The sequence below is a fragment of the Myxocyprinus asiaticus genome, chromosome 1 (assembly GCF_019703515.2).
Source record: "Myxocyprinus asiaticus isolate MX2 ecotype Aquarium Trade chromosome 1, UBuf_Myxa_2, whole genome shotgun sequence".
In the NCBI taxonomy this organism is placed as follows: Eukaryota; Metazoa; Chordata; class Actinopteri; order Cypriniformes; family Catostomidae; genus Myxocyprinus; species Myxocyprinus asiaticus.
This window is the reverse complement of record NC_059344.1, coordinates 2,627,313-2,654,324: the sequence shown is the minus strand read 5'-3', so window position 1 is coordinate 2,654,324 and position 27,012 is coordinate 2,627,313. Positions and strand designations below refer to the sequence as shown.

The 27,012-nt window shown below is 43.0% G+C and overlaps 1 protein-coding gene and 1 pseudogene across 3 annotated transcripts in view; one reads left to right on the top strand and one right to left on the bottom strand.

Annotated features, from left to right (window-relative positions):
- LOC127441495 (rho guanine nucleotide exchange factor 40-like) overlaps positions 1 to 7,009 on the bottom strand; it is a 79,876-nt gene extending 72,867 nt beyond the window's left edge. The window contains exon 1 of one of the 3 annotated variants that reach the window (XM_051699020.1): positions 6,844 to 7,009. In XM_051699020.1, coding sequence (XP_051554980.1) covers positions 6,844 to 6,846 — 3 coding nt within the window. In that variant the 5' untranslated portion in view covers positions 6,847 to 7,009. The remainder of the gene's footprint in view (positions 1 to 6,843) is intronic. The other 2 variants (XM_051699005.1, XM_051699012.1) reach the window with 2 other exon arrangements.
- A 7,662-nt stretch (positions 7,010 to 14,671) lies between these two features.
- Positions 14,672 to 26,765, top strand: LOC127443117 (zinc finger BED domain-containing protein 4-like; annotated as a pseudogene).
- Positions 26,766 to 27,012: the final 247 nt, after the last annotated feature.

Here is a 27,012-nt window from a genome sequence, read left to right as displayed (position 1 = left end):
CCAAACTTGGCAGGATGGTCCCAAATCCCCCCACTACTCAGGCGCATACACACACACACACACACACCCATCCGACACTAGGTGGCGCTATTATAAACACTTTTACATTTTGGCTCATATCTTCGCAACAGTAAGGGATAGAATCAAAATTATTTTCCCTTTGATTCCTGGAGTCAAGACAAAATCTCAGATTTTATTTCCATCTAGAAAGTTTTTTTTTCTCGCAATTTGCGATTTCTCGTAAAACTTACTTTTGCGAACTAGTCCTAGGCCATATTTCCGATTTACTCAAAACTTTGCACATATGATCTAGTGACTGTTCTGACACAATCAAAAATTTGTATTTTTAATTCATCAAATCATTTAGAAGATATTATTGAATTCATTCTTTGGGTGGCCTAAATTTACTCAATGGGCTTTATCTTCTCAATGCAAAGTCCAAACTTTATGAAACTTTGTATACATTCATTCCAAAACATTTTGAGGATGCATGCAACGTTTCATCCAGTTTTGTCACTAGGGGGTGCTACAGCTGAAAATTGATTAAAACTCTGCAACCATATGAGTGAAAAAGTTGAAATTTGGCAAACATCATCTTTGGGTAACATATCCTTACAAAAATGATTCGACAAATGAACAAAAATGGCCACCAGTAGCCAAGAAAATTTCAGCAGTTAATAACTTGCATTACGAATGGCCAATCATTATGAAATTTCAATCATTATGAAAGTTTCCTGACACTTATAGGATGCCAAACTTAGGCTGTATACCAAATTTGGTGAGAATCGGTCACAAGGTGGTGCTATAATGAGCTTATCTGCATTTTTGCTAATAACTTCCAAACCACAAGGGCTAGAATAAAAAAATCAGTTTCTTCTAAATCCATCAGTACCCCCAAATCATTTGGTCATGTTCTGGCCATATTTGCTTGGACCCTGATGATTGCGGCTTGCGGCTATATTGTGTTTTATAGTTATTTCTCATTCACACTCACACGACAACAGTTTTAAACGTGGTAGAATAACTAATGCTGGTGAAAATGTTCCATTTGCTTTTTGTGTGTGTGTGTGCGAACAGTGGTAAACACTGTTTTTTTTGTTTTTATTTGTTTTTTACACAGTGGTTACACAAAATTTTTAGACTACAACAATAAACAAAATATGAATTATAAATATTTTAAATAAATCATATAAATAATATAATATATAATACATATTATATTTTTAATAAGAAAATCATATAATGTTTTTATATTGCAAAACAACTTTGTATAAATATAATGGTCCATTTTAAACTATTCTTGTGTTTGAAAAGGTCTCAGTATTGTAGTATTGTTTATATGAGAAGTTTTAATATAGCTTTCCAACACTGATGTGCACATACACACTAAATCACAAATGTTTTTGTGTGTGTGTTTTTTTATGAACGAGGCCCACCAAGTGATCCTGAGAAACATGGGTTGACCAGTAAACACAAACGTACACACATATGAACTCACACACTGATGTTTATTTTACTGCTGTGTCGTCATAGCAACCCTGAACATTTTCCTCTCATTGCTTTTTTCACTCACTGTCTCGCTCACTTCTACATCCACTGCTGTCTACCTCAAAATATCATCTGACAACAATTATGCCAAAGCCTCTTCACAAAACACGTATTATGCTCTCAGAAGTCTCCCACTCAGTGAGTAATGAGGAAAAGAAACAAAAGGGGCAGGGATGTCTAGGGAAAGTGAACCAGGAAGGCCAGAAGTTTAGAGTGGTGGGAAGGGTTTAGAAAGAAAAACAAACAGGGAAAGAAAAAGGCAGGAAAGAAAGTCAAATGAAAATGAGTGAAAGTCAAAACGAGGAAGAAAACTGATTATTAGGACTAAAACTGGAGTGGAGAGCGAACATATCACATGAGGATGACACAAACACACTAACGCTGAAATACTGAAGTCAGTCTTGACTATAAATGCTACAGTATCCATAAATGCTGACTTTAAATTATCCTGGATCAGTGAAAATGCTTGTACTCTGTTTAGGTTATCTAGATCTTGCCAGAATCTCCCATCTCTAGCTTTCTATGTACAGTCGTACAATCATATCTGCTCTTGGAACTTTATTTTAGAACTTGATTCAGATGTGAAATACTTCACAAAATGATCACAGACACCATACAGTCAAGACGGATAGCAAAAAAGCAAAGTACATTTAAAACTGGCACTACTGCTTGAAAAGACTGTACGAGTAACTATTTGTGCGAACATGAACGCACTCAGCCAGTGCACCTCTAAGTGTCGGCGCAAAAGCCAATTTGAATCTGGCAGCTTGTGACGTCACTGGCTTTTTCAGAAACACAAATGTGTGACGCTCCTCTGTGGGACTAGTTATTAAACATCACAAATATGTGACGTACATATGAAGCAGTAAAAGTTTCAAAAAGGACCCAAAAATATCATAAAAGTAGTCTATGTGACTTGTCCATTATATTCCTAGTCATATGAAGACACACAGTATGTTTTGGTGAGAAAAAACCCAGGATTTTTCCGTGGAAATCTTAAAGTCTATTGCATGTTCATGAGTGCGTGAGAGAAACCCATTCACAGAGGCTCTATGCAATGCAAATTCTCACGTGAACTTGCAAACCATTGTGAAGGAGCTTCTCTCACAGCGCTCATGCCCGTGCAACAGGGGGTTCGTTTTTTTCACTGAAAATGATTTAATTTTGGCTTTAAATGGCTCACTATCATCTGCCATTTTATTGAAGAAATGGGTCATGATATTTATTACAACAAGAAAGAAAACTCATATGCGTTTGGAGAGTAAATAAATTACGATAATTTAGTTTTTTCAACAATTTCTTTACATTTTATACTTTAAAACAATGCAGATTTTATTGCATTTCATTGCCTGCAGTTGCTGCTGCATGTGGAAGATTTGATAAGTAAACTTTGACTTGATATTGCCACTATTTGACTATTTTATAATCCACATTTGACTGGACAATCAAAAAACTTTGAATCCATTTTTCTCAGCTGCAGTGTTGGTTTTCTAGGGGAGCACACACCTGTGCATTTGTATATTTCTCTATTCAGATTAATATATTATTTATCAGATTTCTGTGATTTACAGGTTAATATATTCTTAATAGTGTGGCAGTTTTACTACAACTGTGGCTGGTTAATTCTAATGGAGTCTTAACAATCCAGGGGACTATTGTGCTGCTTAGAGTTTGCTCTTTCATAGCTCAGAGGTTTTCAGATTTTGTGTCTCAGATGTTGTCAAATTCATGTGAGACACAAATGTTGACATAAGTAAGAGTATAGAGCTATAAAATGTGGATAGCTAAGATCATTTGTTGTTGTTATTAAAATCTCTGACTTTTGTGTGGCAAATCCGAGCACAGTTTCCAACATTATCGAGATCACTTCTGAAACTCTAGAGGAGACACATGCGATTACTTGGATCTTTTTACAGGAGAAAATTCTGAAAAAGTGTCTGTGTGTTTCTGTGACACCTACATTGTGAAGATAGTCCCCACAATTCAAACGACTTGCTAAACATACTAAATATTGATTTAATTACAATTTTAAAATGCCAAAAGATTTTGTGGTTTAAGTTTATGGTTAATTGATAAAGTGTTATTGTTATGGAAAAGTTCCCGATCTGTTCAATCAAACTTGTGTAATCATGAGACAATGACACTCAGCAACAGCCTGACCTTATGCAGGTTATAACCCACATTTCTGCAGATTTGTATGTGTGTGTGTGTGTGTGTGTGTGTGTGTGTGTGTGTGTTTGTGTGTCCAGTAAGATCAGCCAAGGCCGGCGGTATGTCATTCTTCCGCTCAACTTCCTCTCTTTCTCAGCAGTGCCTAGTGGAAGAGTTGGACGAGAGAAAAAGAGAGAAAGAGAGAGAAACGAATAGAGTATGTTGAAGAACAGAATGATAGAATCCAGATGGAGGCATGCAGGCAGATGAGAGAGAGAGACAGAGAGATAGAATGGGTGAATGGAAGAAAGGGATTCCACTGGAATTCTCCCCTCTTTCTCTGGCACATTTCACAATGAGGAACTTCACCCCACAGAAATGTCTGATCCAGCAGTTTCTATTGTCATATATCATGAACTAAGTGATGACTAGAATAGATCTACCCCAACTAATGTTTGGTTCCCAGAATGTTCTGGGAATGTTAGATTTTGGTTCCTAGAAAATTCCCAGAACAGAGATTTAAGGGACGTTTTTGGTTTTCCAGGAAAGTTTTCTTTACGGAAATAGAACGTTCGTTTTAGGTTGCACACAATGGTTCCCCTAATGTTCCCTTAACCTCATATTTTCCAGAAACTTTCTGGAACCATGATTCAACCTCAATAAACTGAGATCGATGGATTAATTATTTATTATAATGAATTATAATTACGATATATATCATTAAAATCAGTCACAACACATCTAGGAAGACTAATATAAATCCGTTATTCCTTTTGAAGTCATTATTTGTGCCTTTCCAAATAATGTATTCAGCTTTGGCACATCCCTGTTAGACATTAAGATAATATATTAAGGTGAGAAGGTATATGATTATTGTATGCTTTTCTCATCTGTTCATTATAATGTGTTCAAATCACATGTTCTTTGATCTTTTTTCTACATTTAATTAAATGCTATACTGCTGTCAGTCATTGTTTATCAACCTCTCTGCAACGTTTCTGATAATGAAAAATAATATAAAATGTGAAGGAAAAATATAAGCTTCTATTCTATTCTATTCTGTATAAGTTCTCTATAGGTTATCAAATGTCAAATTTATTGATAGAGCACAATTTATACAACAGCAGTTGACCAATGTGCTGTGCAACAAGAGCTATAAAACAGATATAAAACCATAAAATATGACAACCGAAAACAATCAATCATAAAATCGACTTTAGGATTGATTCAAAGCCAAAGAGAAGAAATAAGTTTTTAGCAAGGATTTAAAAACCAGTAGTGTCGGAGCTGTTCTTAAACGTATTCGTAAACTGTTCCAAAGCTTCACCCAAAAATCACGGTGTGTAAGTTCACCCAATGCAAGTGAATGGTGACCAGAACTTTTACGCTCCAGAAAGCAGATAAAGGCAGCATAAAAGTAATCTAAATGACTCCAGTGGTTTAATCCATGTCTTCAGAAGTGATATGATAGGTGTGGGTGAGAAACAGATCACTTTCACATTCTTCTTCTTGTGTTTTTGGTGATTCACATTTTTCATGCATATTGCATTATATGGACCAACAGAGCTGAAATATTCTTCTAAAAATCTTCATTTGTGTTTTGCTGAAGAAAGAAAGTCATACACATCTGGGATGGCATGAGGGGGAGTAAATGATGTGAGAATTTTGATTTAGATTTTTGGGTGCACTATCCCTTTAACAAAATTTTCTGAGCCATTTTTGCAATGACTTTCACCAGCTGGCGTCTCTGTGATTTTTAGTGGATGTATGAAATCAGTTCCCTCCAGTTCACACTAGCAGAGTAACAACAGGTGGAGTTTAACACACTAAACATGTTCCGCTAACATTTGACAACCAGTCAACAAGTCTTCATTTTGAACACTACATCTATTGTTTTGCTTGAAAAGTGTGCTTGTGCTATCTTTCTTAATATAAATGACTTGATTTAATATTTGTTTTAATCTGATGCAATTAAATTCATATATAAGTGTGTGTACACTTTATAGGGCCACTGCACAAATTTGTGTGTGTGTGTGTGTTTTGATTCATCCTATTTTTCCATTGCTCTCACTTCTCCCAACTGAAAGGGAATAATCTCTCTCTCTCTCTCTCTCTCTCTCTCTCTATTTCAGGTCTTATGTGGAAAATGCAACTACTTCCAAACCACCATCAATGTCTTTTCATTTCTCTCAAAATAAAACATCTCTCTCTCTCTCTGACTCCTCCACCCTGTTCCACTCACACTCACACAACTAAACACTGGCAGCAGAAGAAATCTGTCTGCATCTTCACACACATCTATACCTCAATGTTCTGCCCTCATTCCAAACGCTTGCTTTGAATGCAGAAGAAAATTCATGCATGTGTGTGTGTGTGTGTGTGTGTGTGTGTGTGTGTGTGTGAGAGAGAGAGAGACAGAGAGAGAGAGAGAGAGAGAGAGAGAGAGAGACAGTCCTCAACAGTGGAATAGCCTCAAACAGTTATCATCCCTTTATAAACATTACTGTAATTATTTTCATATCACATTACCTGTAATTGTGTATTTCATGTCTATTCTAATAATGTGGAAAGTGCATAAAGAATGTGCAGAAACCCCGAACAGAGAAGTGTTTGTAAAGTCATCGGTTTGTTCCACATCGACAGTGTTTCCTACTGAGTTCAGATGGGATGAGGGGGAATTCCTCCTCCAGCTTTTTCCCACTCACCGCTGTATGTGTTCCCTTACAAACATTTACCATGGCAACCATAGTTTCCGCCAACATAGTCCTTCTAGAAATCATAATCCATTAATATGGCGTGTTCTTCAAACAGTTTTCAGAATGATTCGGTCTATATATATATATATATTAAATGTTATAAATCGCTACTTTCCGTTCAAACAAAGAGAGTCCAGTTACTCCAGTTATGAAATGAGCCACTGAATCAGACACTGAGCGAACATGCACTGATTTCTGCATACAGAAGTAAAAATACTCCGTACCAGCACGTACTTTCAGGCCAATATTGTATTTTGTATTCTTCTTATTATTTTTTTTATCGCAGCACTTCTCGTGTTACTCATTTGCGAGTCTCTCTGGATAAAAGCGAGTGCTGAATAAACAAAATGTTCATGTTCATGTTGCTGTGAGAACTGAAGAGACTCACCATGACTTGACTCGGACGTCTGGATTTACTACATCGCTCTCGATTCTGTTTCTGAACATCCAGAATCACTTTCACTGAGATTAAACCGTCGCCTCAGAGTGTCCCAGACTGAAGTTTAGTGACAGAGTGAAATCAGGAGTCTGATGGTGAAGACTGTGAGTCCTGCCCATCTGCTCCACTACACTACAGTGAGTTTCGACTGTCCTGCCATCTGCTGGATGAAGAAACAATGACACACACGGATTTACTCCTGTTTAAAGTTCAGCAGTACATTTTCAGACAAGAGCTCTGGATATGAAGATTGCAGTAGAAGAGTTTAACATTCAGTTGTTTTAATTTTGCACTTTTCCTTTGCAATGAATTTAAATAAAACTGTCACAGCTTCACGTCATAAAACCGTTATTAAATAAACACGTCAAATTGCCTCCATCTGGTGGTAAAAACAAAAACAAAAAACAGTCGTTGTATGAGAAGTGAAAGAATTAGTATAAAGGGATTTCGCCCCAAAATAAAAACAATATGTTATAATTATCTCACCCTAATGAGGTTCCAAACCTGTATGACTTTATTTCTTCTTCAGAGCACGCACACACACGCACACACACACACACACACACACACATACCATGTTCTTACAATAATTTATTTCCCCTACTCCTAAACCTAACCCTCATAGAAACCTTTTTGCATTTTTACATTTTCCAAAAAATTTCAGCTCATATTTTTTTATTGTTGCTGGGTTTTTTTATATATATATATATATATATATATATATATATATATATATATATATATATATATATGAAATTGCTTGTTTATTTATTGATAAAATAATAAAATCTAATAATACAATTAATCATAAAAAAAAAAATGGATTTAGAAATGAAAAAATAGAAAGCCTTTGAAACAGTATCTGTTATGCAAATCGTCCTCGTCAGTCTGCATCAGTAAGATTTATTTCTCAAAGAGGTCCCAAGAGTCCTCAAGCTTGATGGGGATGCAAGAACTAGAATCAATGGAAAGGATCCGATGTCCAGCTGCGGGGGGTGGCAGGGAGACGTCCCTGATCGCTGCCCTACCATCAGGAGGTGTTCCGGGATTAATGTGGCGAAACATCTGTGATAGGTGACTCCTGGCTGATGACCCCGAGGATCATTATATTTGTGACCTCAACACCCGCAACCCCCACCCCCAAAAAGGTTTAGCCCCTCCCCCCATGCTCAAGACATGGTTACGGCCTTGGGCACCTGCTACATTTCATCTGAGGGTACGCACAGAAATCTTTACAAAAGTAGGCTATACCTTAATATCTAAGGAGGTCTGTCTGTGGCATGCTTCCCAGTGAGAAACCAAGCAAAATGTAGCGCAACTAATAGAGTAGAACACAGGTGTCTCGGAAAGCGTTTTTAACAGTTGTTCTTTTAACATGACACAGCATCTGAAAATGCAGCGCTCTTGTGAGAGATGCTAAAAACACAGTGAAATGTGACGCAGTTGTCAAAAGACATTCATCTAGTGAATGGTACATGGTAAACAACTGAAAAACAGCATGATCGGACGCAAAAACACGTTCGGATTGAACAGCCCCTTGTTCACATGACATAGCACTAGCTGAGGTTTCTCAACATTACCTCTCAAAAAGACAGCCTTTTGTTTCAGTTGACTGTAGGTAAATATCCACTTTATCCAGCACCTATGCAGCATGCAATAAATCTTTTAAGGACCAAAAAGGACCATTACATCTGTGACCTCAACCCCCACGACCCCCCAAAATAGGATCTATAAATCTCCACATTTTACCAGCCCCGACCAGTGGGTAGGCCATATGAATGAAGAATGCAAAGTGGAAAAAACAAAAGAAGAAGTAGTATGTGGAAGTGAATGTGGAGATTTATGGTAAAAAAAAAAAAAGGACTTAAATATTGATCTGTTTCTCACCCACACCCAGTGGCGCACTGGCCATTGGGAGAACCGGGACTTTTCCTGGTGGGCAGGCCGTGAAATGGGGCCGCATGGGACGCCGTGGTATGCAGAACGTGCCACAAACGGTGCCGCGATATGAAGAAGGGGGCAGTGATATGAAGAAAAGGACAGCAACACTAATTTTGGGCCAATTTCTATGTAAAATCCTGGGCCGAATTTTCATCCCAGTCCGCCCCGACCACACCAGCTTTAGAAGACACAGATTTAACGAACTGAGTCGTATGGATTACTTTATGCTGCCTTTATGTCCTTTATGTCCAAAGTTCTGGCCACCATTCACTTACATTGTATGGACCTTCAGAGATGATTCCTTTTTGGGTGACCTATCCCTTTAAGGTAACTCCTCCTAATATAGACTCACGCATAGCACTGCCACTCAACTAAGTTGCCATGTGTATAATTAGCTGTGCCGTAATTGATACAATTTAATTTAACTTTTGATAGTCAAACAAATTTAAAATCAGTTACTTTATTACTATTACTTGAGTATTTTTCTCATTAACTACTTTAACTTTTACTTGAGTCAATTTCCATGAAAGTATCATTACCTTTACTTAAGTATGGATTCTTTATACAATACTGGAGTCACAAGACAATTACACATCAGTTTAATGGCTCAAAAAAACAAACAAAAACACAATGCCAAACATGCCAGATTTAGTATCACATAATTCTGGAGAGTCATGTGCTAGCTCAACAGTTGCCAAGAGATGAATGGGAATGCTTATGGATAGCTCTTCCTAGGTATTTTATACAGAGGTAGACAGATATATCAGATTTACAGATTAATTGGTGCTGACAGTTGCTTTTTGGAACTATCGGTTATCTGCAAAAATCAACGGCGATAGTTTTTTAAAAATTATTATTATTCCTCCATGTTTGTTCACTGGAGTATTCTTCAGTTAAAACGGCTAGATCAGGGGTTTTCAAAGTGTGGGGCATGCCTCCCCAGGGTGCAAGAGCATGTCAGGGGAGGCACAAAGAATGGTAACATTTTTTATTAAATAATTAATACGTATATTTATATACGTATTGAGTTTAACTATTATAATATATTTAAGACATTATTACAGTTCTGAAAATAATAGGCAATATATACATATTTTTTTGTGAAGATTCTCTGATATTTGTCAATCCCACTAATAAAGAAGACATGACGAATAGTCTGTAATTACAAAGGAGTGGTTTCTGAGACCACCAAATTCGAATTCTTCAGTTTCAGGGGTCAAACCCAAAAGAAGACGATACGATGAGCAGTATTTAAGTTTAGGATTTACATGGACAGGATCAGCTGATGCACCACGATCTTTATGTGTCGTTTGTCAAGAGATTTTAGCTAATGACAGCATGTGACCTGCTAAACGCCGCAGACACCTTGACACCAAGTATGCTGAGGTAGTGGGAAAACCTCCAGAGTTTTTCCAAAGAAATCTTCAAGCCTTTCAAGGTCAGAAAAAAAGTTGTCAGAGAATTTGTCAAATTAAATGTGAAGGCCACTGAAGCTCTATATCACATTGTGCTGTGTATTGCCAAGGCGGGCAAAGCACATAACATCGAAGAGACATTGATTCTGCCGGCAGCCAAAGATATGTGTTCCTTGATGGTCGAAGAGGCTTCTAAGCTTGATTCTGTTCCACTCTCTGACAACACAGTTAGACAGCATCAGGCACAGCCCACAATTTGCACTCCAGATTGACGAATCCACTGATGTGGCCAGCTGTGCACAGCTGTTAACATGTGAGTTACGTGAAAAACATGGACATTCAAGAAGAGTTTCTATTCAGAAGTCCTTTGCCCGCCCACACACACACACACACACACACACACACACACACACACACACACTCCTCCTCTCTGTTACAGATCTTCTGACTGGTTGACCGCTATTGGAATTTCAAATTATGTTCTTTTTTTGCTAGGAATTAGCATTGTTTTTATTCCATTTGTTCTCCACCATTGTAAAAATGATATAATATAAAAAGTTGTATGTTCAATATCATAATTTAGTTAATAACTTCTGCACATTTCTTGTTAAACAATACATGATAAAAATGATTAAATAATGTCAAACAAATGTCTGACAGTCTGTTCAGATGTGTGTGTCATCGTGTTCGTTGTGTCACAAGGGAGGCCCACTGGCTTTGATTTTGAAAACCCCTGGGCTAGATAATCCAGTGTAACAGAGGCCTCTAGAGGTGAAATAAATACAATCACTGACACCTTGTGGGGATTTGCTGTAATCTTTAATCATTGACAATATTCATCCATATTTTTATCATATTTTTGTCCTCACTTCAATTCATATTTTGTTATTTTGATTGTATAAATCAAGTGTTCTAAATTGAAGCGAGGGCATGCAAAGAAACATGCGACTACATGGAAAGGTGCCCCATCAGTACATACATTATTCACAAGACAACAAGTTGGAGACACAAACTTACAAAATCTTATCTGGTGAAACACTGTTTACATATACAATTCTTGATCTGGTGAATATTACCAAATTAAGCTATAAAAAGTCCCACCAAATCTTATTTTTTTTTCTTATTTTTTTTTCTGGTTATTATTGGGATTTTGGTTGCACAATAAACTGGGATTTTATTCATATTGGACTCTTGCTCCCTTTGTGTCTGTGCCCATCAAAGTAAGGAAAATCTAATACTTTTTTTTTGTTTTTGTTTTTTTGTATTTTTTATTATTATTGTCTTTTTTCAATGAATAGATTTTAAAAACTGGTAAATTGGTTATCGGCCTTTTCCACCACCTTAGTTATCGATACTGGCAAAATCCACTATCAGTCAACCTCTAATTTTAGAGCTCCTTATTTTTGTCCAGTGTATGCTTTTTAATAACCCTAGTTATTATCAAGTAAGGGTCATCCCTACAGTTCGTTGCCTTTTAAGTCCACAGTACTAGTCTTGGTATGCATGATATTTATAATGTTTAATGTCAACTGATTACAATTTTCCTAATTGTTGTATCTCTTACTTTATACTGACATTTACATTCAGTCATTTAGCAGATGCTTTTATCCATAGCGACTTACAAATGAGGAACATAACAAGCAATTTGTCATATAAAAGTCAACAATATCTGCAGTATTGCAGTGCCAAGTAGCTGGAGTTGTAAAGGTGCTAGTGCAGAAGAAAGAGACAGACTTGGATTTTTTATTAATTATTTATTTATTGTTAAATAGAAAGTGCATTTAGTGTGGATTGGTTAAGTGCTCAAAGAACATATGTGTGTTCATCTACTTCTTGAATGCTGAAATGGTATCAGCAAATCGTGTGGAGGTTCGTAACACATTCCACCATAGAGGAACAGAGAGATTGATTGTGAAATTGACTTTGTGCCTCTTTATGATGGGACCACCAGGCGCTGCTCATTCATTGACTGCAGAGAGCTAGTTGGGACATAGACCTGGAGGAGTGAGTCGAAGTAAGAGGGTGCTGTACCATTGGCTGTCTTGAAGGCCAGAGTCAAAGCCTTGAATTTGATGCAGGCAGCTATTGGCAGCCAGTGGAGTGAAATCATGAGTGGGGTGACATGATCCCTCTTTGGTTGATTGAAGACCAGATGCACTAAAGCGTTCTGGACCATCTGCATTGGCTTAATCGTGCTAGCTTGCAGACAGGATATTACAGTAGTCCAGTCTTGAAATGACCAGAGCTTGGTCACCAGAGCTGTGTAGACAGGAAAGGTCTGATTTTCCTGATACTGTAACCTGCAAGACCGGGCGATTGTTGAGATGTTGGCAGTGAAGTTAAGCTTCATCCACCAACACTCTGAATTTTTTTTTCTCCACTTTTTCTCCCAAATGTGGAATGCCCAATTCCCAATGCGCTCTAAGTCCTCGTGGTGGCGTAGTGACTCGCCTCAATCCAGGTGGCGGAGGACGAATCTCAGTTGCCTCTGCATCTGAGACTTCAATCCACACATCTTTTCACGTGTTACGCGGAGACATAGCGCATGTGGAGGCTTCACACACTTCTCCGCGGCATCCACACACAACTCACCACGCGCCCCGCCGAGAGCGAACCACATTATAGTGACAACGAGGAGGTTACCCCATGTGACTCTACCCTCCCTAGCAACCGGGCCAATTTGGTTGCTTAGGAGACCTGGCTGGAGTCACTCAGCATGCCCTAGATTCGAACTAGTGACTCTAGGAGTGGTAGTCAGCATCTTTACTCGCTGAGCTACCCAGGCCCAGTTTTGGGCTGTCTTGGTTGGTGTTAGCATAGTTGAACCAAGATTAAAAGAGAACAGATGGGTCGGCTTGTATCAAGAGAAGGTCTGTCTTGGTAAGGTTGAGCTGTCGGTGATGTTCCTTCATCCAGACTGAGATCTTTGTGAGGCAGGCCGGGCTACGAGTTGAGATGGTAGGGTTGTCAGGTTGGAACAACAGGTAGAGCTGCATATCATGTGCGTAGCAGTAGTAGGAGAAGTCATGTGACTTAATGATAGGTCTGAGTGATGTAGTGTAGAGGAGGGGTCCAAGCACTTATTCCTGAGGAACACTAGTGGTCAGCTGGTGTGACTTGGACACCTCTCCTCTCCAGGAGACCTTGAAGGATCTGGTTGTGAGGTATGACTCAAACCATCAAAGTGCATTTCCTGTGATGCCCAGGTCAGAGAGAGTGGGCAGGAGAATCTGCTGGTTCACTGAGTTGAAACCATCAGACAAGTCAAGGAGGATGAGGACAGATGATTTGGAGTTAGCTCTCACCAGTCACAGGGTTTCAGCTACTGACAAGAGGGCAGTCTCCATTGAGTGTCCTTTTTTAAAACCAGACTGATGTCTGTTGAGTAGGTATAACCTCTACGTTGATACTTCCAATGTCATGAAAAACTGGTTTGAAAACACATTTTGTCAAGAAAATTGCCATTAATAAAAAAATATAGTGTCACATGACAGAATTTACCCCAATCGTTAGCCTGTGTTAATCATGATGACAGTATACATCCTTAAAAGCCAGTTTATTGTATGTGAAGCATTACTCGCACTGTTATGGATTGGTCTTAATAGCGTATCTGCACAGATCCGATGTTGCAAACACATCTGTGTCATGACACTTCCAGGAGTGCCAACATAAATATCTCATATCATGCACCTGTCATCGACAAGTGGACGGAGAAAAATAAATGGCCACTCTTTGCGATTAATTTAGTTGCAATAGCCATCCGTTTATTTATTAAAGTTGCTCTTCCACACCATTCAAAATAACAGACGGTAGTCATGGAATTAGCCCACAATACAAAAAACATATCATTTCTATGCACAAAGATGTTTTAAATGAAAAATAAAAACACAATACTAGGAGAAAAGCTTCAGTGTGCTTTTTTGGAACACTAACATTTTTTACTATGTACTAACAAAACTATTTTTTAGCTTACTTATGAAAAATGCCGCTAAAATTCTCTGTATTAAATCAAATTAATTACTAAATAAGTAAAGCATTAAATTTAAAAAAATGAATTACTAAATGAAAAAATAATATTGTTTGGCCTATATAATTGCCTTATCTTTACACAAACTTAAATTAGCCTTACCCTGTTTTGTAGATGAAAAAGTCGGCTGAATGACATTCTCAGAATGTTCTAGACTTTTTTCAAGACTATAAACTATCAGAACTATTTGTCCAATGCTGAGTTCACTTTCAGAAAATGAGCTTTTGAACATTTAAAACTTTTAAATATTTTAAATCTAACCTTCTTTTCCTCGGATCTCATTTGCTGAGCTTCTTCAGAAAATATAAATTGCATTATGACGCTTAAATTAATTTTAGATGACAATCAAGTTCAGTTGGTCGTTAAAAGTTGCTGGACAAATATGTGTGACATAATGCAGTTAGGAGTTTGTGCAGGGAAGAGGTGAGAGCATGTGGATCCAATTGCAGTAATTTAATAATGAACAAAAGAAGAATATACAATGAAGGTGGTGAATATTCAAAGAAGGTAACTTATACTCCACAGCAGTATGCTGGCTAGTAACACTACATACAGACATAGGAACAAGAACAGACAAAGACTAAGGGAAACATGAGGGCTATATAAATATACTAGAGATCGACCGATAATCGGTTATACGGATATATTTTTTTACCGATATTCACATTTTATTACATAATCGGTTATTGGTTTTGTAATATCGGTTTCATGGATCAATGGCGCCATCTTGTGGATCTCTCGTGAACAACACGCAAGAGCGTCTATACAGCTCTGCCTGCAACAGCAGAGGGAGACAATGGTGTTCAAAGGTTAAGTAACTGGCTTATGTAATTATGTATTGTTTAAATAAATTATTAAATGTTATTAAATGTAACAGACATTTGTGCTCAAGTGAGATGTATAGAATTGCTTGTGTAGTAAGAAATAGCCTCACAAGATTAACTCGCACGGTGGCAAGCAAATAGTCCACAAGCTGTAACATTTTACTTTAATCAGAGAATGTTGGCTGAGTGTGTGATGGCAATAAAATGGGCTAATTTCATATTTGTTGCCTATGCACCTTGTTAATCAGATCATTCACGTTCAGATCGGGCATGTTTGGGCATGTTCCAATTAGCCACTGTATGTAGTCCAGCCAGAGAAGTTTTGTTAAGCTTTGAAACTTAACTTGAGATCCTTCTGGTAAGATTCAACTCCCTAAATTGTATTTACAAACATTTCTTCACTGTTAATCATCACATCCGTGTATATTACAGTGTGTATTACAGCTCTGTGGAAAATGATTAACTATCTCCGCGACTCGGCGTTCCGGTACAAGTTGAGTGTCAGCTTGTCAGATATTTGTGAGGAGAAATACTTTTGTCACAACAAACATGTCTAAGAGGTGCTTTTGTGATGTTAGGTGACACTAAGAGAGGAGGTGCATGTAATTTGCTACCAGACAGGTTGCAGAAGTGCTGCTCATTGTAATAACGTGGTAAATACCTCTCTGTCAGTAGGCTAGGTATTTTGTTGCCATATTAACTAGACTTACAGAAACATTAATTATTCCGATGCCATTTCAGATAGAAATTGCTACAATGTATTCACAATTGTTCTCTTTTCTCAGAATGTAAGAATGATACATCAGGATGGCGCCACGGATGGCCGCCTTGGTGTGGAGCGCTCCTATTGTTTTGTTGTTTTTTTTTGTTTGTCCTGTGTTTAGTAATCTTTTTCCAGTCAGTTTTTACCAGAGACGAGCTGCTGAACATTCGACAGCTTATACCAGACAGTCTTTTCCCGGTTTTTGAATATTCAGACGTTTTGCTGGACATTTTAGTTGAAGGCACGGCTTTGTTGTTCAGGAGACGCAGGCGAGGAAGACGAGCCGGTGCACTGGTCAGACTCCATCTGCGGGGCTTTCGAACAACGCTGCCGAGCATTCATCTTGCGAATCTCCACTCTCTTCCTAAAAAAATGGACGAACTACATCTCCTCACCCGCACAAACAAGGACTTTTCAACCTCTGCTGCCTTGTGCTTCACAGAAACCTGGCTGAGTGAAGCCATTCCAAACAGCGCGTTACATCTGTCAGGCTTCCAGCTGTTCAGAGCAGATCGAATCGGAGTTAATGGGGAAAACGAGAGGCGGTGGAACATGCTTTTACATCAATGAAAGTTGGTGTACAGATATAACAGCGTTAAAGAGGATGTGCTGTCCTAATTTGGAAGCGCTCTTTATTAACTATAAGCCTTTCAATTCGCTGCGGGAGTTTTCCTCATTTATTCTGGTGTGTATATCACGACAAATGCGTGTTTGAATGCAGCGCTGCAACAGCTGGCTGATCAAATCACAGACACGGAACAACAATACCCGGACTCAGTTATTATTATTCTTGCGGATTTTAACAAAGCAAATCTCACATGTGAACTGCCCAAATACAAACAGCACATTATATGCCCCACCAGAGACAGGAACATACTGGATCATTGCTACAAAACAATAAAGGATGCATATTGCTCTGTCCCTAGAGCAGCTTTGGGACTCTCTGATCACTGTCTGGTTCATCTTCTTCCAACCTACAGGCAGAAATTAAAATCAACCAAGCCAGTAGTAAGGACTGTAAAGAGATGGACCAATGAAGAAGAGCTGGAACTACAAGCCTGCTTCGATTGCACGGATTGGAGTGTTTTTGAGGCTGCAGCCACAGAACTGGATGAGCTCACAGATACTGTTACATCAGTTTCTGTGAGGATATGTGCATTCCTACTAGGACTTATTTAAAGTTCAACAACAACAAACTGTGGTTTACAGCAGAGCTCAGGCAACTTTGTCAGGCCAAAGAAGATGCTTACAGGGGTGGGTATGAAGTCTTGTACAATCAGGCCAGAAACACACTGAACAAGGAAATCAGAGTGGCTAAAAGAAGATACTCTGAGAAGCTGAAAAACAAGTTCCCTATCTGTCATTCACTCGACGTTGTGTTGATGTAGTGACACTAGGGGTCACTCTTGGGAGCCCAAGACACCTCTGGTCTTTGATAAAAGGCCAATGAAAATTGGCAAGTGGTATTTGCATGCCACTCCCCCGGACATACGGGTATTAAAGGAGCTGGTATGCAACCACTCATTCAGATTTTCCCTTCGGAGCCGAATGGTCATGCTCACTGAGCTGAATTCCCACGACTGTTCATTCACCTCTGCTGGATCTGACGGTGCATTTCAGCGGCTTCTCCCCCCTCTGCACTGGTGCACTGCAGAGAATGCCCCTGGACGCTTCGGCAGAAATAAAAGAGTATATTTCTCTAAAAGAGCAGCACACACGGAACGTCTTTTTAAAGACGCGTCTTTCTAAAGATGCTTTTCTGATTGTGTGTTATTCCTGGTTGCGCTTGTTATCTCTCGCCTTCTGACAGTCACTATCAATGTCTTTCGTGTCTAGGCACTGCTCACGCGGAGACAGCGTTCGTGGATGGTCATGTTCTCATTGCGAGGACATGTCCATGGCAACGTTGTGGTCGCGGCTCGCCTTTGTTAGAAAGCAAGCCACCCCAGAGGCTCCCCGCCCTGGTCCTTTTACCCACGGGTATGAGGCCAGCGCGGCTAGCACTGGGGGCGATTTGGGGACCCCAATGGGACCGCCTCCGCTGGGTATCCCCCCACGGACCTACCATTCCCCAGCATGCTCGTCTGCCCCAATCGGGCTTCCGGATGAGTCCGCCGGCTCGTTTCACGGCGAATTCGACCTCTTATTCGGAGCCCGCGAAAGAGATGAGCTCTCGAGCGCAGCATCGGAGAGCGGGCTCGTCCAGTCGGAAGCCTCAGCTGGGCTCCTCCCTTCGGGGACGATTGCCCAGTCACAGGCTGATGCAGAGATGATGACATGCTTTCCCGGGCAGTCACGAGCGTCAGCTAGAGTGGAACCCTCTGCTCTCCCCTGAACCCTCGCGGCTCGGTGATTGGTTCCTGGGCTCACGGCACCGCTCAAAGCCACGCCCCGCCCCCGTTCCTTTCTTCCCGGAAGTGCATGAAGAGCTGACAAGGTCGCGGGAGGCACTTTTTACTGCCCGGTCCCGATCTTTTCAGCTTCCCTGCCCTCACTACCCTTGATGGTGGGGTGGCCAAGGGCTATTCGGCAATCCCCCGGTGGATAAAGGTGCTCGTGGTGCACCTATGCCCGCAGAGCGCCGCCACCTGGCGCAGGTGCCCAAAGCCCCTGTCCAAGGCCTGTAGGTTTACGTCGTCTCTGACGGCCAAGGCCTACGGTGCCGCTGGACAAGCCGCCTCTGCCCTGCACGCCATGGCTCTCCTGCAAGTCCACCAAGGCGCTAAAGGAACTGCACGAGGGTAGTTACGCCCCGGGCAAGAACTGTGCTCGGCGACCGACCTCGCTTTCTGAGCGACGGAGGTCATGGCGCGGTCTCTCGGGTGGACAATGGCCACACTAGTGGTCCAGGAGCGGAACCTTTGGCTCAACCTGGTCGAGATGGGTGAGGCCGACAAGACATGGTTCCTTGCTTCCCCCATTTCCCAGGCAGGCTTATTCGGCGACACCGTTGAGGACTTTGCCCAGCAGTTTTCGATGGTGGAGCAGTAGACGGATGCTAGCCGGCATATCCTGCCCCGGCGCAGCTCAAGATCCCGCACCCCATCTACTCATCCGCACCGCAGCCCGCTCCTTCGGCCCGGCCCCGGCGTGGAGCCCACTGCAGGAAGCAGACACCACCGGTCTCACGGCCGCCCAGAACCTGTGAAAGGCTTCAAAGCATCTTTGAGACGGGCGACCCAGGGACAACGAAACCCGCTGCTCTGGAACTGGTAAGCAGATCTCTCCATCTTTTTGTTACCTTTTGCATTTAATTGCGCTGCATGCCCAAGTGGCTGCAGTACTCAAGAGCTCAGCAAGAACGGTTTCCTTGTTCCCTGGGTCATGTATCCGGTGTGCACGGCCGTCATCACGATCGCCGTCCACCACTCTATTTGGCAGGTTTGGCGCTCCAGCGTCGGTCTCCTGCCCCTGAGCGCCCAGCTGTGGCACAAATCCGCCCCCGGTGTGACAGTCTCCACGGGTCACGAGGACAGGCCTCTTCCTCCCCCATCCCAGGCTGTTCCGGGGGTGGTCACAAGGAGCCAGGTAAGTGCTTCGATGTCCTTAGACTCAGCATGGCCACAACGTGGTGTGGCACCTCGAGCTCTGCCCCGCCACGAGGCCCCACCGGGGCTGGTACGTCCAATGACGTTGTCCCTTTGGTCCCCCTTGCATGGAACTTGGACGCATGGCTTGCGCTTTCCAATCCGTCGCGAGGGCTGGTCCGGACCGTCCGACTCGGCTACGCGATTCACCTCACCGGGCGTCTGCCCAGGTTCAGCGGTGTCCACTTCACCTTGGTGATGGACGAAAACGCTGCTACCTTGCGTGGAGATCGCTACCCTCCTACGAAAGGGCACGATAGAACCTGTCCCTCCAGCCAAGAAGAAGAAGGGGTTTTTCAGCCCCTACATCATCGTACTGAAAAAAGGCAGTGGGTTGCGGCCAATCTTGGACCTGTGAGTTCTGAACTAGGCTTTACACAGACTCCCGTTCAAGATGCTGACGCAAAAACGCATTCTGGCGAGCGTCCGGCATCAAGATTGGTTCGCGGTGGTAGACCTGAAGGATGCGTACTTCCACGTCTCGATCCTTCCTCGACACAGACCCTTCCTTCGGTTTGCATCCGAGAGTCAGGCGTATCAGTACAATGTCCTCCCTTTCGGACTGTCCCTGTCTCCTCGCATCTTTACGAAGGTCGCAGAGTCTGCCCTTGCCCCATTAAGGGAGGTGGGCATTCGCATTCTCAACTATCTCAATGACTGGCTAATCCTAGCTTATTCTCGAGACATGTTGTGCGCACACAGGAACCTGATGCTCTCACACCTCAGCCGACTAAGGCTTCGGGTCAACTGGGAAAAGAACAAGCTCCTCCCAGTTCAGAGCATCTCTTTTCTCGGTTTGGAGTTGGACTCAGTCTCCTTGATGGCGCGCCTTACGAACGAGCGCGCCCGGTCGGTGCTGGCCTGTTTGAAGGCGTTCAAACAGAAAACAGCGGTTCCACTGAAACTCTCATTGTATGTCACAACTCGCCCGCCGTCTCCTCTGGAGTCAGCAGCACTTCAAGTCGCTGCAAGCCACTCACATCCCGGGCAACCTCATCACTACAGCGGACGCGCTGTCACGACAGGTTACCCTCAGGGGAGAGTGGAGACTCCACCCTCAGGTGGTCCAGCTGACTTGGAGTCGATTCGACAGGCACAGGTGGACCTGTTCGCCTCCCAAGAATCCTCCCCACTGCCCGCTCTGGTACGCCCTGACCGAGACCCCCTCGGCATAAACGCGCTGGCACACAGCTGGCCTCCTGGCATGCGCAAATATGCATTTTCCCCCAGTGAGCCTACTTGCACAGACCCTGTGCAAGGTCAGGGAGGACAAGGAGCAGGTCATCCTGGTAGCACCTTACTGGCCCGCCCAGGCATGGTTCTCGGACCTCACGCTCCTCGCGACAGCCCCCCCTGGCGAATTCCCCTGAGGTGGTAGACATGATCACTCAGGCTAGGGCCCCCTCTACGAGGCGCCTGTATGCCTTTAAGTGGCGTCTGTTCACTAAGTGGTGTTCTTCCCGTCAGGAAGACCCCCAGAGATGCGCAGTCGGATCAGTGCTTTCCTTCCTGCAGGAGAGGTTGGAAGGGCGGCAGTCCCCATCCACCTTGAAGGTGTACGTTGCCGCCATAGCAGCACACCACGACGCAGTCGACGGTAAGTCCTTAGGGAAGCACGACCTGATCATCAGGTTCCTAAGAGGCGCCAGGAGGCTGAATCCCTCCAGACCGTGCCTTGTTCCCTCATTGGACCTCTCTGAGCCTTTGCAGTCAGCCGAGCTTAAGGCACTCTTCTTGAAGACTGCCCTCCTGACTGCGCTCACTTCCATCAAGAGGGTAGGTGACCTGCAAGCGTTCTCTGTCAGCGAAATGTGCCTGGAGTTCGGTCCGGGTTACTCTCACGTGATCCTGAGACCCTGACCGGGCTATGTGCCCAAGGTTCCCACCACCCCTTTAGGGACCAGGTGGTGAACCTGCAAGCGCTTCCCCAGGAGGAGGCAGACCCAGCCCTGTCGTCACTGTGTCCGGTGCATGCTTTACGCATCTATTTGGATCGCACGCAGAGCTTTAGAATCTCTGAGCAGCTCTTTGTCTGATTTGGTGCACAGCAGAAAGGAAGCACTGTCTCCAAGCAGAGGATCGCCCACTGGCTCATTGATGCCATAACTATGGCTGTTGTCGCCCAGGACATGCCGCCCCCGATAGGGCTACAAGCCCATTCTACCAGGGGTGTAGCGGCTCCCTGGGCCCTGGCCAGGGGTGCCTCTCTAACAGACATTTGCAGAGCAGCGGGCTGGTCAACACCCAAAACCTGTGCAAGGTTCTACAACCTCCAGGTGGAACCGGTTTCGTCCCAGGTAGGGGCACGCAACACAAGCGGATAAGCCCGGGATAGCCTGCCGGGTGTATTGCTTGCACATAACGCTTTCCACCTCCCTTGGAGCTGAAGACGTGCGCCATTAATTCCCAGTAGTGTTCACAAACTTTGTTCCCTGGTTGACTTCCTCCGAGCCCTGTAGCAGTCGAGTTTTCGGAGAGATTCACTGCCGGCCCAGTACATGCGCTAACTAAGAGCCCTGTTCTGGGGTAGGTGCTCTGCATGTGGCGGTTCCCTGTAAGGCTAACCCCATGCGATTATATATCTTTCGCTAATTCATTTCCCTGTTGGCAAACTGCGTCTTCCTTGGGCAGAGCTCCTCTGCCCCAGTCTCCATGTTTGTAGTAACTCCTCCCCCATTGGGCAGGATCTACCTTGAAGACTCTCCACATGGTTGGAAAGACCATGTGATGTATTTTTCCACTTAAATATCCCCCCTCTCTTTGGCGAGGTGTGGTCTCCGCTGTGTCTTCCCCTAGGGAGGGACACCCCCCGACTGGACCTGGCGGCCCAGTCGGATAATCCCCCTTCTTTTTTAGGGAGTGGATAAAAAGAAGGGGGAAAGAGGCCACGACTGGGTTAAGCCTGTCTCTATCTTTTGGGTAGTCGACTTGTCCTCAAAAAGGGCCAATCGACACTCATAACTATGTTGTGGAAAGTTACGTGTCGACCTGGTGTGCTGGCTATGAGGCACACAGTAGTCTGCCCACCACACACCGCCAGTTCACGTAACACAGTTCAGCCAATTGTGGCATTTCGTATAGGGACCCCTAGTGTCACTACATCGACACAATGTCGAGTGAGTGACAGATAGGGAACGTCATGGTTGCTTGTGTAACCTCCGTTCCCTGATGGAGGGAACGAGATGTTGTGTCCCTCCTGCCACAACGCTGAACTACCCGCTGAAATGGCCGGACCTTATATCAGCTCCTCAGCATAAAACCTGAATGAGTGGTTGCATACCAGCTCCTTTTATACCCGTATGTCCGGGGGAGTGGCATGCAAATACCACTTGCCAATTTTCATTGGCCTTTTATCAAAGACCAGAGGTGTCTTGGGCTCCCAAGAGTGACCCCTTGTGTGACTACATCGACACAACGTCTCGTTACCTCCATCAGGGAACGGAGGTTACACAAGTAACCGTGACGTTTTCATCTAACGACCCTGCATCAGTGTGGAGTGGCATGAAACAACTCACAAATTACAGGACTCCTACCCCCAAACCTGTGGTGGACCAACAACTGGCTGACGACCTGAATGTGTTCTACTGCAGATTTGAAAGGCCCAATCTCACACCCCACACCCACTCTGACCTTCACTTCACACAAACACCAACACCTCCTGCAACCCCCCTCCTCCCCTCTCCTGCTACTCAACCTGCACTTAATATCTGTGAAGATGATGTGAGCCACGTCTTTTAGAAACAAAAGACGAGGAAAGCTTCAGGCCCAGATGGTGTCTCACCAGTGTGTCTTCGATCCTGTGCTAACCAGCTGGCCCCCATCTTCACACAGATCTTCAATAGATCACTGGAGCAGTGTGAAGTCCCATGCTGCTTCAAATGCTCAATCATTATTCCTGTCCTAAAGAAACCAAAAATCACAGGATTTTATGTCAACAGACCTGTCGCCCTGACATCTGTGGTCGTGAAATCATTTGAGAGACTGATGTTGGCCCACCTGAAGAACATCACTGGACCCTTTCTAGTCCCCTTCAATTTGCTTATCGAGCAAACAGGTCTGTGGATGATGCAGTCAACATGGTATTGCTTTATATCTTGCAACATCTGGACAGACCAGGGACATATGCAAGGATCCTTTTTGTGGACTTCAGTTCGGCTTTAAACACCATCATCCCAGCTATACTCCAGAATAAATTACACCAACTCTCTGTTCCCATGTCTATCTGTCAGTGGATTACTAGCATTCTGACAGACAGGCAGAAGCTTGTGAGACAGGGGAAACTCACTTCCAGCACCTGTACAATCAGCACTGGTGCCCCCCAGGGATGTGTGCTCTCCCCACTACTCTTCTCCCTCTACACTGGTGAGACGCCATCTGGGCCTTAAGTTTTCCTCGTCTTTTGTTTCCTAAAGACATGGCTCACATCATCTTCACAGATTTTAAGTGCAGGTTGAGTAGCAGGAGGGGGGAGGAGGGGGGTTGCAGGAGGTGTTGGTGTTTGTGTGAAGTGAAGGTCAGAGTGAGATCGGGCCTTTCAAATCTGCAGTAGAACACATTCAGGTCGTCAGCCAGTTGTTGGTCCACCACAGGGTTGGGGGTAGGAGTCCTGTAATTTGTGAGTTGTTTCATGCCACTCCACACTGATGTAGGGTCGTTAGCTGAAAACTTGTTTTTCAGCTTCTCAGAGTATCTAATTTTAGCCACTCTGATTTCCTTGTTCAGTGTGTTCCTGGCCTGATTGTACAAGACTTTATCCCCACCCCTGTAAGCATCCTCTTTGGCCTGACGAAGCTGCCTGAGCTCTGCTGTAAACCACAGTTTGTCATTGTTGAACTTTAAATAAGTCCTAGTAGGAATGCACATATCGTCACAGAAACTTGATATATGATGTAACAGTATCTGTGAGCTCATCCAGGTCTGTGGCTGCAGCCTCAAAAACACTCCAATCCATGCAATCAAAGCAGGCTTGTAGTTCCCGCTCTTCTTCATTGGTCCATCTCTTTACAATCCTTACTACTGGCTTGGTTGATTTTAATTTCTGCCTGTAGGTTGGAAGAAGATGAACCAGACAGTGATCAGAGAGTCCCAAAGCTGCTCTAGGAACAGAGCAATATGCATCCTTTATTGTTGTGTAGCAGTGATCTAGATGGAAATCAGGTTACTACTTGGCTTTTACAACAGACTGCTGGACTAGTGCAACTGAATCTCTAATGAGTCTGACATGCCATTTCATTGATGATCAGTGGATTCACAGGCAAGTAAATATCAATATAAAAGCAATGACTGGATCACATACTGGTGAGAACATTATTGAGATTTTCCTGGGCATGCTAGAAGAATGGGAAATTGACAAAGACAGAGTGGTAGTTGTTCTAAGGGATAGTGGTGCTAACATTGTTAAAGACTTGCGAATTACTGAACTAATGGACCTATGCTGTAGTGCTCACACATTACAGGTTGTTGTAAATGATGGCTTCTGCTCACAAAGAGTTGTCCAAAATATTACCTCATTGCTGAAGAGATGTGCTACCCATTTTAATTACTCAGTTCTAGCCAAACAGCGTTTAGCTCAGATCCAGCAGGACCTTGGCCTACCTATACATTCCATCATTCAGGCTGTGCCAACTAGATTGAACTCAACCTTACACATGCTGGTTAGGGTTCAAGAACAAAAAAGGGCCCTGAACATCTATGCCAGTGAATATGGTGGATTCAGCAGTCTATCTGCCAAGCAGTGAAACATCGTCAGTAACATTACTGACACCCTTAGTCCAGTGGAGGAGGTCACACTGGAGATGAGCCACTATAAAATTTCAACATCATGCATCATCCCATCTTTCAATGTCCTGAAAATGTTGCTCAGCAGCCAAGGTCCTTCTTCTCATGGGATCAAAACAATGAGACAGGAGACGCTAGAGAGCCTCACCAGGAAGTTTACTAAAGTGGAAGAAGTAAAATGTGTGGTTCTAGCCTGTTTTTTGGATCCTAGATATAAAGGAAATGCATTTTCATCTGATATCACCATGTCAAAGGCAAAAGATTGGTTTAAAAAGGAGGCAGATTGCATGGAGCAAGACAGCACACAAACCACACAAGGTGAGACACAGGCATGACCACAGGATTTACCAAGTTCAGTTGATAGCAGCAGCCCTCAAAAAAGGCCCCAGACAGAGCAATAATTTCAGAAGAAACTGATTGATAAAATGTATGACACTCTTCTTGGTGCTAGCTCTGAAGTTGCACAGGGATTCAAATCTACCACTGAAGCAGAGCTTCAGCAGTACCTTTTTGAACCAGTGATTGACAGGAGGAGAAGCAAGCCACTTGAACGGTGGAAAAAAATGAGGAAAGATTCCCCATACTTGCTCCCCTAGCAAGAAAGTTTCTTTGCCCCCCACCCTCTTTGACTTACAGGCCAAAATGCTGAGAGACTCTGTTTTCTACATTACAACCTAGTTATGCTCAACTGGGAGTATTAATAAAGTAAAAAGTAGCAGTTTCTTTTTTCACTTGTTTAGCTGGATCCGAATATAAGCTATTATTTTGTTTACCTGACCAAAGCTGTTATTGTAAAAAGACACTTTAATGTGGGTGCACTTTATAATTATTACTATTATGTTTAACAATTTCAGACTCATCCCTTTATTTATAATCTTATTTATTTATTTAGAAATAAGAGTGTTTTTTAAGAATATGAAGGACTTTATGCTATGTTTGTATAATTTATGTATGGAATCAATAAAAATGGTTAATAACAAAAATAATATGTAAGGACTATGAAGGGGAGGGCTTTATTTATTATTTTTGTTTACCTCACCAAAGCTTTTGTTTAAAAAATATACTTAAGTGTTAGTGGACATTATTGTTATTATTTTGCACTATTTCAGAAATTCAGACACCTCCCTTTGTTAATATATGTTTGAGAAATAAAAGTTGTTTTGTTTAATAGTATGGGAGGAGTGAGTGAAAAAATTAAAAAGTGTTATTAATAAAGTAGTTTAAGTTCCAACATGTTGTTTGTTATCACTGTCAAAAAAACTCCAAACACTGGTGTTGAAGACCCAGAGGGCAGATCCACAGCTGGTTTAGGGAGCTGAGTCTCAGGAGGTGGTGCCGAAGGTGGAGCGGGCAGAGCCGCAGGAGGAGCAGAGGTTTGAGTCTCAGGAGGAGGAGCCAGAGGGGGAGTGGTTTGAGCCTCAGGAAGAGAAGAGATTTGAGTTTCAGGAGGAGGAGCCAGAGGCGGAGCGGGCAGAGCCGCAGCAGGCTCAGGGAATTGAGTCTCTGGAGGCGGATCCGCAGGGTTTGGGGCAGTAGGCGGCTCAGGAGCCGTTGGATGGAAGAGTATCAGAAGAGGCGGATGGAATCTTGGGAGAAGGAGCAGATGGAACCACTGGGGAAGGAGTCTCCAGAGTAGCGGGAGGAGTTGTGGAAGACTCAGAGGGCAGAGTCATGGAAGAATCAGAGGGTGGAGTCATGGAAGACTCAGAGGGCAGAGTTGCCATGGTCAGGAGCACTGGCAGTGACTGGGAAACGGCCTCCATGACCGTGGGCACTGGCAGTG